This window comes from Silurus aristotelis, assembly GCF_946808225.1.
Source record: "Silurus aristotelis genome assembly, chromosome: 28".
Taxonomy (NCBI): Eukaryota; Metazoa; Chordata; class Actinopteri; order Siluriformes; family Siluridae; genus Silurus; species Silurus aristotelis.
In genome coordinates this window covers 8408109-8420006 of record NC_139601.1, presented here as the reverse complement: position 1 = coordinate 8420006, position 11898 = coordinate 8408109, and the positions used below count along the sequence as shown (strand labels likewise).

The window sequence follows — 11898 nt, the reverse complement described above, 5'->3', positions numbered from 1 at the left end:
AACAATCCAACTGCCAAACAGCAATTTTTTTTTAGAATGTTTTAGAGTAAAACCAACTTATTATAAACACAAATTATTAAAATGAAAATCAATTCCATGATAACATGGAGCCTTATGTCTGATTTATTTGATGCTTTTTTTTTTTTTTTTTTTTTTACAAAATCAAGAAATCTTCCATCATCCAAAGACATGCCAAGCTGTAATATTTTTAAATCATTATTATTAATGTCAAAAATAAAGATTCCATTGTTGCTGGGGCAATGGATATTAGTGCTCCGAATGACAAATAACCTTCCGAGTGCAGAGTGTTGGTTCTAACACAAAGTTCAACAATGCACCACTCTTAGCTTTTGCTTGCATTGGATGTGGTTGAGTATTTTGGTGGATATCGTATGAAGAGTCGGTCCTCCTCCTTCTTCACCCATCGCAGCAGTTTTGTAATAGCGTTAATAGCACAGGACTTTGTTACAAGAGGGCTAAAGCAAGTATATAGCTCAAATTTGGAGGTAACCTGCAATTTAAACAAATATATTAATAAATAAATCCATTAGTCAAACACTTTACATTCACAAAATAAAATGAAGGTATTATATTAAAAGTAATGTCCATTAATTACATAGGAATTACATTGTAATTGCAACTATTAGAATCATAATCAAGTAAAGTGTGAAGAGAAGAGCAAATATGAAATGGATTCATTTTTAGAACAGCACATCCTTATGCTTGCCACAACAATGTGCCAGCAATATACTTTTTAATTAATAAATGTTTAACATTCATAGGCTACATCCACATTAATATGAATACATTTGAAAACATTGTTGTGGACAAGTATAAGTAAATTAAAAAACAATTACATATTTTTAGTTTATTAATGCAAACATGTGACCAATTGAGCTAAAAAGAAATTGATGATGTCCTGTGGCAGTTTGATAGATTTGCACAACCTTTCATTTGCTTTTTCCCTAAATAACATGCTATACCAATTTTTTTCTCAATGTTAATAAGACAAGAAAAGCACAGTCTTATTACTAAGGAACTGCTAAGTACATCTTTAAAATAGGTGCTGTGATTCCTAAAATATATAATATAAATAACCTCAAATTAAAGAAGATATTCTGTAAAGGGGTGAAATATTTTAGGCAGTACATGAATAGTCAGTTTTCGAAGTTGATGTGTTGGAAGCAAAATTAGGCAAGCGTAAAGAACAGCAAACCTGCCAAGGGCCAAATTGTTATGGGAAGGAAGAGAATCTTCCTTAATGCCAGGTGTTCCTGCATAGCTGCTGAAAAAAAATTAATTATAATATTTAAAAGGGGTCAAGAACACAATGCAAAAACTTAGGTATAGCTCAAGCGCCTAAGTCTGTTATTTTCACATTAAAATGCGTGATCTCTCTCACTTCGCTGCACAGATGTTTGTGCCAGATGCATTTCTTTGAATATTTCAGAAATTGAAAAGATTTCCACTGAATTTCAGGCACATTCCAGAGATTTACATTTGGATATTATACTCTTTCTGACTTTAACTGTGTATTGGTAATGTACCACGTGTGCTGGTTTGAGTGTGTGAAAATCCCTGGAGATCAGAATTTTCTGTAATCATTACAAAGTTTACACAGAATTGTACACAAACATCCTCTTGTCTTTTGTTTGCAGTCTGCAGGCTAAAACACTGTTGTTGAGAGAGGTCAACGGGAAAATGGTCTCATTGGTTCAAACTGCTGAGAAATGGACATCCCCTGACAATGGCAAAACCAAAATAGTGCTGCAATACATTGTTCCCTACCAATGGACACCTTGTATTTGGTCTGCCACAATGTTCAGGTAGGTGGTACGACTCAAATGAAAACACAAAAAGCAAGACCATAGCTTTCCCAGAACAACACTAAACAGAGTATCATACTGACCACCAGACTGTCTTCTTCCAAAGGTGCAACCTGGTGCCATCTCTTACCTAGGTAAGTGACACACAAACATCCAGCTGTCCACATGATGTAAAAGAAAATGTGATTTTTTTAGGCCAGTTGTATGCTCACATGATCACTTTAGGCACATTTGGTTAAGGGCAAAAGTTTTTAGCAAGTGATTCATCTTTCAGAGGGAGCATTAACTTTCTGCTAGAAAAATTCAGCTAGAGTAGCTCTTTTGTGAGATAAGCCGTGGGCATCAATGCTCTTATTACTAGTTCTCCTTCATTAGACCACTTTTTTCCCCCATACCAACCAATATATACTTTTATGGCTGATGAATATTATGATGTATAATATTCTTCTGTTTTTGGCTATACACTGAAGACAATTGGTTTTGAACAAGGTTAAAAGAACAAAGATGAAAATAAAAAAGGATAAAAATGTAAATGTAATAATAAAAATTAAATAAAGGAAGGTACGTTTACAATATAACCAAATAGAATATAATAACAATTAACTAAAAATAAATAAATCCAAAGATTTACAAATAAAACAAAACAAAACAAATGTGGCAGTATTATACATTTTACAACTGGTTAAGGGCCTGAATTGCTTGTGGGATGAAGCTTCCCCGCATTTTCTCTGTGCTAGCCTGCAACCAACACTGAAAGCAGTCTATTGTTTGAATGTCTGAGGTCCTTAATTATCTTCCTGGCCTTTGTCCAGCTGATGTCAAGGAGAAAATGTTCTCCTGGCACCAGTACCAATACACATTACTAGGGAGCTCCAGGGCAGAGACATGTCTTCCCACCCTAATTGTTTGTTGTCTGTCTGTCAGGAAGTAGGAGATCCACTGACACAGAGAGACATGTTCAGTTCCATGTCCAACTTGGTGTTAAATGCTGAGCTATAAATCAAGAAATAGCACTTTAACGCAAGTTCTCTTCCAGATGTCTCAGGAGGAGATAATAAAAGTGTGTGAATGCTGCACCTGTAGCCCGATTTGAACGGTATGCAAACTGTAATGGGTCCAGCGTGTCTGGTAATAAAGAGATGATAAAGCGCTTTCAATGACTGGTCACAGACTTCATAACAACCAATGTGATGGCTACTGGATTGTCAAGCAACAGACAGGGACACGAATGATGACTGACTGCTTGAAGCATGTTTGGATAAAAGACGTTTCAGTGAGAGTCTGAATATCTCTGTGAATGTTGGTGCTACCTGGTCAGGCTTTAAGGACCCAAGTTGTGAAGCCATCTGCTGCCTACTTGGTGTTCACTCTACTTAAAGCCTTTCTCACATCATGCTTAAAGATAATGAAAGTTTTCACCATGCAGCTATTAATATGTGAATGAAATTATTTTCTTTGCATATCCTAACGTGTTCAGAACGGGGTCAGAGCACAGGGTCAGCCATGATACCCTCATGTATCATGAACCCCTTGGAGCACAGAGGGTTAAGGGCCTGGCTCAAGGGCCCAAGAGTGGAAGCTTGGCGATACCAAAGAAGCATATGAGGTCAGCATTCTGGAAGATATGTCCCTGTGAAACTAGACCCTCACCTTGAGGTTGTCTAGCTTGTTCTCCAGACACTGGACATTGGCTAGCATGATGCTAGGCAGGACAACTCCGTGTGCATGACCCCTCAGCCTTTTCCTGACACAGACTCGTTTCCTAATCAGGATCTCATTTCACAGAATAGATACTGTGATATAGATAGATAACAGATACCAGTACTAAAAGTGATGAGTGTACATCAGTAGAATTATAAGTGTTTCTATTGTAGCTAATAAGAGCCACTGAGAGAAAAGGGTTGGGAAAATTAACAAGAAAATAAAACAAATGTAAAGTAGGTTCTATATTACATACTGATAGACTGGTGGTTCTTGCTGGGAAGGTTTGTTTAGATTGTTTAGACTGGTTGTTTAATCATTTCTAGCAACACTGGTATTCTATCCCACATTGAAATGAAATGTAATTTATAGGACATTTGCAATCAGCATAAATAAATTAATAATTTTATTGCAGCAAGTCTGTTGAAACATTGTCAGTGGTGGTCAGTGTAGCAAAAAAAAATAAAATACCAAGTGTTAATTTTCCAAAAATGCCATGTTTTAGTTCATAACAATGGTATTACAATTATGAAATAAAAGCTGATGTTCTTTTGACCACAAAACCAAGTGTCTTAGTCATAGTTTACATTATTTAAATGAACGTGGACATGATTGAGTGAGAGGAGTGTGTGAGAGAAGCGCTGCAACAGGTGGCCGATCGGATCAGAGACACTGAGCAACAACACACGGACTCTGCTATAATTGTTCTCGGGGACTTCAATAAACCAAACCTCACACAGGAACTTCAAAAATTCAAACAGCATATTACCTGCCCTACCAGAGACAAAAACATTTTGGACCAATGCTACTGTACACCACAATAAAGGATGCATATCACGTCATCCACAGAGCAGCTTTAGGACTCTTTGACTACTGTCTGGTTCATCTTCTTCCTACATACAGACAAAATTTTGTATCTGCTATACCTGTAGTAAGGACTGTAAAAAGATGGACCAATGAAACAGAGCAGGCCTTACAAGTCTGTTTTGACTGTACCAATTGGAGTGTTTTTGAAACTGCTGCCTCTGAGCTGGATGAGCTCACAGACTCTAACATCTTATGTGAGGATATATGCATTCCTATTAAGACTCATTTAAAATAAACCAAAGATAAATGGTTCAGAGCAAGACTCATACAGCTTCCTCAGGCCAAAGGGGATGCCTACAGGAATGGGGACAGAATTGTACAAAGGCCAGAAACACACTGACAAAGGAGATTAGAGTGGCAAAGGGAAGCTACTCTAAAAAGCTGAACCCTGCTTCAGAGTGGAAAGGCCTGAGAGACATCACATGCTACAAGACACCAACCCCCTTGCTCTGTAAGAAATCAACACCTGGTTGATGACCTGAATGAGCTCTACTGCAGATTTGAAAATCCTGGTCTCACTTCACACACTCGTCCTGACCATCTTACCACTCAACCATCAACACCTCCAGCAGCCCCCTTTAACTTCAGATCAGTGAAGATTATGTGCATTAAGTCTTTAGGAAACAAAAAAAGGAGAAAAGCAGCAGGACTAGATGACATTTTACAAGCTTGTCTAAAAACCTGTGTAGACTAGCTGGCGTCTATCTTTTCACAGATGTTCAATAGATCACTGGAACTGTGTGAAATGCCTGCTTGCTTCAAACGTTACACCATCATCCACATTCCTAAGAAACCAAAAATCACTGGATTTAATGACTACAGACCGATTGCCCTAACCTCTGTGGTCATGAAGTAATTTAAAAAACTGGTGTTGGCTTATCTGCAGGACATCACCAGACCCTTGCTGGACCCCCTGCAGTTTGCTTACCGAGCAAACAGGTCTGTGGATGGTGCGTGAACATGGGACTGGACTTCATCCTGCAACAAATCTGGACAAACCGAGGACTTTGACAAACGTGACAAAAGCGAGAATAAATGTTTGTGGACTTCAGTTCGGGGTTAGGGTTAGGGTACAATCAATACAATCATCTCAACATTCCAACATTCCTCCAAAGCAAACTAACCCAGCTCTCTGTTCCAAGCTCTACCTGTCGGTGGATCACCAGCTTTCTGACAGATAGGCAACAGCTAGTGAGAGTGGGGAAATTCATGTCAAAAAGCCGTACTATCAGCACTGGTGACCCCATGGATGTGTTCTCTACCCACTGCTCTTCTAACTGTACACCAACAACTGCACCTTTACAGACCCCTCCGTCAAGCTCCTGAAGTTTCCCGACGACACTACAGTCATCGGCATCATCAAAAATGGCGATGAATCTGCATATAGAAGCGAGGTTAAGTAGCTGACCGTCTGGTGCAGTCATAACAACCTGGAGCTAAACTCAACAATATATATATATATATATATATATATATATATATATATATATATATATATATATATATATATATATATATATATATATATACACAGTGAGGAAAATAAGTATTTGAACGCCCTGCTATTTTGCAAGTTCTCCCACTTAGAAATCATTGAGGGGTCTGAAATTGTCATCGTAGGTGCATGTCCACTGTGAGAGACATAATCTAAAAAAATAAATCCCGAAATCACAATATATGATTTTTAAACTATTTATTTGTATGATACAGCTGCAAATAAGTATTTGAACACCTGAGAAAGTCAATGTTTATATTTGGTACAGTAGCCTTTGTTTGCAATTACAGAGGTCAAACGTTTCCTGTTGTTTTTCACCAGGTTTGCACATACTGCAGGAGGGATTTTGGCCCACTCCTCCACACAGATCTTCTCTAGATCAGTCAGGTTTCTCGCCTGTCGCTGAGAAACAGGGAGTTTGAGCTCCCTCCAAAGATTCTCTATTGGGTTTAGGTCTGGAGACTGGCTAGACCACGCCAGAACCTTAATATGCTTCTTACAGAGCCACTCTTCGGTTATCCTGGCTGTGTGCTTTGAGTCATTGCAAAGTTGGAAGACCCAGCCTCGACCCATCTTCAATGCTCTAACTGAGAGAAGGAGGTTGTTCCCCAAAATCTCGCAATACGTCGCCCCGGTCATCCTCTCCTTAATACAGTGCAGTCGCCCTGTCCCATGTGCAAAAAAACACCCCCAAAGCATGATGCAACCACCCCCATGCTTCACAGTAGGGATGGTGTTCTTGGGAAGGTACTCATCATTCTTCTTCCTCCAAACACCTTTAGTGGAATTCTGACCCAAAAGTTCTATTTTGGTCTCATCTGACCACATGACTTTCTCCCATGAATCCTCTTGATCATCCAAATGGTCATTGGCAAACTTAAGACGTGCCTGGACATGTGCTGGTTTAAGCAGGGGAACCTTCCGTGCCATGCATGATTTCAAACCATGACGTCTTAGTGTATTACCAACAGTAACCTTGGAAACGGTGGTCCCAGCTCTTTTCAGGTCATTGACCAGCTCCTCCCGTGTAGTTCTGGGCTGATTTCTCACCTTCCTTAGGATCATTGAGACCCCACGAGGTGAGATCTTGCATGGAGCCCCAGTCCGAGGGAGATTGACAGTCATGTTTAGCTTCTTCCATTTTCTAATGATTGCTCTAACAGTGGACCTTTTTTCACCAAGCTGCTTGGCAATTTCCCAGTAGCCCTTTCCAGCCTTGTGGAGGTGTACAATTTTGTCTCTAGTGTCTTTGGACAGCTCTTTGGTCTTGGCCATGTTAGTAATTGGATTCTTACTGATTGTATGGGGGGGACAGGTGTCTTTATGCAGCTAACGACCTCAAACAGGTGCATCTAATTTAGGATAATAAATGTAGTGGAGGTGGACATTTTAAAGGCAGACTAACAGGTCTTTGAGGGTCAGAATTCTAGCTGATAGACAGGTGTTCAAATACTTATTTGCAGCTGTATCATACAAATAAATAGTTTAAGAGTCTCTCTCTCTCTCTCTCTCTCTCTAAATAAATAAATAAATAAAGAAATAAATAAATAAATAAATATACATACATAATATTTATTGCAGAATTATAAATATACATTTAGAAAATCAGGTAGCCCATCTAAGAACAGCAGTTGTGTCCATCCTAGTTTTAATGTAAGGAGATATTTAATACGTATACTTAATTTAATATAAATATTTGGATTGAATATAGAAAAACTTGTCATAGTTACACAGTCTGAAAATATTTATTATATTAGCCATATGGAAAAGTACCTTATGTAGTAGCAAGAATAATCCCACTATACTAATCACCACCGCACATGTCTTTGAAGAACCTAACTAGCCAGAACTTAATTACCACAATGAGAAAATCTTGGGTGTGTCATTTAATCTCTAATTAAGTTAGCAATGTATGAAGAAAAGACTCCTCGACATTTTTGGGATACATTACATATTGCACTCTCTCAAATCTCAACAGATGTTAAATGATCACCTGACTGCCTTTGCCTGAAAGCTTGAAATATACCATGGTTAAATCTTCTAGCAGGACAATCCGAACATACATAATCGACACAAAAATGGTTTACTGAACATAAAATTGAGGTTCCCTCCGAGTCCCGATTTATACCCCTGTCTGTTAGGTGAATGTTACACCTTGAAATTGGAAGGAACTGGACAGTTTCTGTAGGGAGGAATAGCTTTAGAATTCTTGAGATATATTCTACAACTTGCTGAGGTATTATAGGAAAAAAGTTATCTTGACAAAAAGAAGATGTATTGACTGAAAGGTTGCCAATAACTGTGGTACACAAACATTTAACAAAGATTCTTTCTGATAATCTGCTGCAATTGTTTAATATCCATGAAATTACAGTATTCTTGTGTTTAAACAAACCTTCAAAAACCTTAACAATAAAGGTAATTTTTCCACAGCCTGCTTTGCTATATATGTAATTTTTTTTCTAATCTATAATACCACATTCCTGGCTGTTTAAGGTTTAGCCATAACTGTTAGCTGCTGTTATAGAAAATGAATCCAGTTTCTGGTTAGTGAATTGACCAGCAATGTGGACTAAAGCTAATTAATAATTATATAGTTTTTTGATAGATAAAAAGAAATAAAATAAAATAAAAATGGCACTAGAAGAGACTGCATTAAAGCAACCAGACAAAGACCAATATGTTGTAGAACTCATTGTAAATAATGTGTGACATCATACCCAGGCCAGCAGGGTCTCTCGCGCTGCCACATGGTAGATGAGCTTAAGAGGGCGTGAAGTGTTGTGTATGCGGCCATGCATATCTCTGTAAAGGTCCAGCAGCCTCATCTTCTCCTCATCACTGTCATAAGGAGCTTCCATCTCTGGGCTAAGAGCCACAAGCAAAAAGAAGTGTGATCCAAATGCAAGAGCTGTCTAAATGATAAATGTGGTTCAGATGTCTACATTTTTATACTAATTGTCAGTTCAACCACAATAAGGCCTAATACATAACCTAGATAAAACTAAATCTTGCAAAAAGGAGAAAGTGAGAGCACAAAAATAAAACAATCATGACCACTAACTACAAAAAGATACAAAGAATTGATTTGCCGTTTTGTACATTTTAACTGTAAAATTCATGTAAGCTAATCACTTGGCTGTCTTAAATGTGTGTGTAGAAAAGACTGGAAATTAACAATTAATCATTTTATTTCATTGCAGTCGAGTTACCTGGTGAACTGTGTTAGCTGATGGTGGTTGTCAGGAACATCGAATGGCTTGTACATAAAGTGCCGGAGATCAGACACTCCCACCTGACTAACACTGTAAGACTGAGCTTTGGCAATGTAGGTAAGAGCATTTTGGGCCAGCATTGCTTCCTCAATCTTCCTTTTACACTCTGCCACTGCATAAAATGCTTCATTGTCCGTGGAGAGCAGCAGCAGGCAGACGGTGCACTCAGGTGGGTCCAAGTAGGATATGTAGGCATAAAAATAACAGTCAGGGTTAAAGCTAGGGAGGCAGATTGGGGTCCAGATCTCACCGGCCTGGAATGCAGAGGAGGCACCAATTAGATTGATCAGCAGGTGAAGGTCAGCAGGGTCCAGTTTGGCATCCTCAATAACCATCTTCTCCTGTGCAATGGTGAGCAGCTGGTTCTTGGCAACGAGGATGGAGAAGACTAGGTTGGGAGTGATAGCTTTCTGAAGTATCTGGCTAAGAGAGTCTCTGAATGAAGAGGCAACAGGTAGACAGTGCACAGCTGAAAGGAAGAAGCTAGGGTCAAAGTCGACCAGGTTTAGTAAACCATCTAGGATCTTCTCTGAGCCAGTTAGCAAGCGGCGCAAGTCATAGTTCTTCTTGTGCTCAAAGATGCGGGTAATGCTGGCTTGAGTGAGCATGCAGACAATCTGGTTATAGACATAAATTAGTTCGTTGCGTAGCTGCTGCTCAGACTGATGGGTGCTGGAGACAGAGACAAGCACCAGAGGCCCCTGCTGCATGAAAACCACTGTATGTTCATCTATAGCACAAGTGTGTTGGATAGAAAAAATTAAAACAACAATGAACGGTTATAAAACAGCATTTAAAATAAAGGGCCTATCGTTAATTTGCAAATGATGGCGTAAAGAAGAAGTCTACCTTAAGAATTAGTTACATGCAATCATCTTGCTAGCCAATTAATATTGTATTCATACCATTTTTTATTTATTTATAATTGATTTATGATTGATGCAGTTACTATTTCACTCTGGGTAGAAAGGCAATACCTGAGTAGACAGAACGAATAACGTTGTCCCCGCTCTGAATAAAAGACACCAGAGCCATCATGACGCCCATGGTGGAGGAAAGAGCTTCCTCGCTGCCGTAGCGGGAGTAGATGGGCTTCCCAGCCTCACTCAAAACAAACACATGCTTCCGGTGCTGTCTCCAGCTCTCTGCAGTCACATCCTCGTCCCAGTGAGAGGAAGCCTCTAGAGAAGTTTCCGAGAGAGGCGACGGAATTCTGTTTGCGCATACACCCTGCTCATCCAGCTTTCCTCGACCCAACATGGTCACTACAATTTCGCCTGTGTCTTCAGGGCCATTGTCCTCTAAAGCGTTAACAAGCTTTTCTGAGCCATCAAACACAACAGCGTCGTCTTGTTGACTCTCCACATGAAGATGTTTTGGGTTTAAATTGTCTGAGGACGTGTCTATCGCTTTCGACTCAATACCGCTTTCCATTTTAGAGGGGGGCAAGAGGTCTTCCAGCTCTGTAATACTGTCTATATCATTTTCAGACAGATCATTTTGCTCACTTGGGGTTAAAGAGGTGATAGGCGAGTCCGTTGTCTCCATCTTATTCACATTCACTGTGAGGATTCCCCTTTGTCATGTCAACAGAGCAGGTACTAAGGAAACAGAGGAGAGATGTTTCTCATACAAAAGCTTCAATTCAGAAAGTAGTAAACCTGTCAAGGAAAGAAACGAGCTGACAAATTATACGCACCTTCAGTGACACAATCTATAGACATTCCACTGGAAGATAAATGTAACCGAAAAACGAGCTTTACACTACATATAGAATGATAAAACGCAGAGAACTTCTACTCTAATGTACAAACGCTGTTCAATGTACTGTTTAAAATGAAAAGCAGACTCTCTATACATCTTCTTATGCTAACAAGTTAGCTAGCTAGCTAGCGTATATGCGATTTGCCAAGCAGATCCTTTTCAATCTCTCAGGTAAATTCATTTGTTTATCAACTTACTGTCTAGGAAAGGCATCCTTCGGGCAGAAAGTATCAGACTAGGATTCTAACAAAAAAAACATTAATATTAATATATTATATCGGTACCGGCGATTTGTTGTTGACAGCGTTACTCCCGTCCTCTTCCGCCGCGACTTCCGGCGCGCATGCGCACAACTCAAGAGCCGATACAAATCGTGAATCATTGTAAAGGAAAGGTGAACGGATGAAACCGACGCACGAAACACACAAGCAACATGATAAAATAATGATATAATGCAAAACAAATCCATTGATCAATTTGATATGCATTACCTTTTTTTATAAGTATAAAATGTTTATTTTCTACGCATTAAATGAAAATAATTCAATATTGCAGTGCAATAAGGCACTGGTGGATTTTATATGCACTGAATGTTTATTGGAAGCATCTCCTTAGTGAATGTACGGAAGTCCAAAGAGGCCGTGCGTTGTAATATATTTTTCTTTCTTGTTTTCTCGTGATCGGTTTTTATCGATGATTCTGCGATGATGCTGCGTCTAGAACATGCTTTTATGCCAAATACACAGAAAAATGAATGAGTGATTATGAGGAAAGTGGAGGCATTATTGAGAAGGTGGACGAGCCGCTGCCACAAATGGTTATGGTTGAAATCAATAGTGCTGCACCATGCAGCACCATGCTCTTATGCCGAATATAAAGAAAAATTAAATACTGATCGCGAAGAAACAATGTCTAGATAACATAAAATTAAGTAGTGATCATGTTAAAATCACGAAAAAACAAGAAAGAA

At 39.0% G+C, this 11898-nt stretch overlaps 1 protein-coding gene across 4 annotated transcripts in view; it reads right to left on the bottom strand.

Moving 5' to 3' along the window:
- Positions 1-11345, bottom strand: part of mon1bb (MON1 secretory trafficking family member Bb) — an 11723-nt gene extending 378 nt beyond the window's left edge. The window contains exons 1-5 of one of the 4 annotated variants that reach the window (XM_083533678.1): positions 11213-11345; positions 10142-10765; positions 9102-9894; positions 8610-8757; positions 1-511 (exon numbers count right to left, since the gene is read on the bottom strand). The exon at positions 1-511 is cut by the window's left edge and continues 378 nt beyond it. In XM_083533678.1, coding sequence (XP_083389804.1) covers positions 344-511; positions 8610-8757; positions 9102-9894; positions 10142-10712 — 1680 coding nt within the window. In that variant the 5' untranslated portion in view covers positions 10713-10765; positions 11213-11345 and the 3' untranslated portion in view covers positions 1-343. Of the gene's footprint in view, positions 512-8609; positions 8758-9101; positions 9895-10141; positions 10826-11125 lie in introns of all 4 variants that reach the window. The other 3 variants (XM_083533675.1, XM_083533676.1, XM_083533677.1) reach the window with 3 other exon arrangements.
- Positions 11346-11898: the final 553 nt, after the last annotated feature.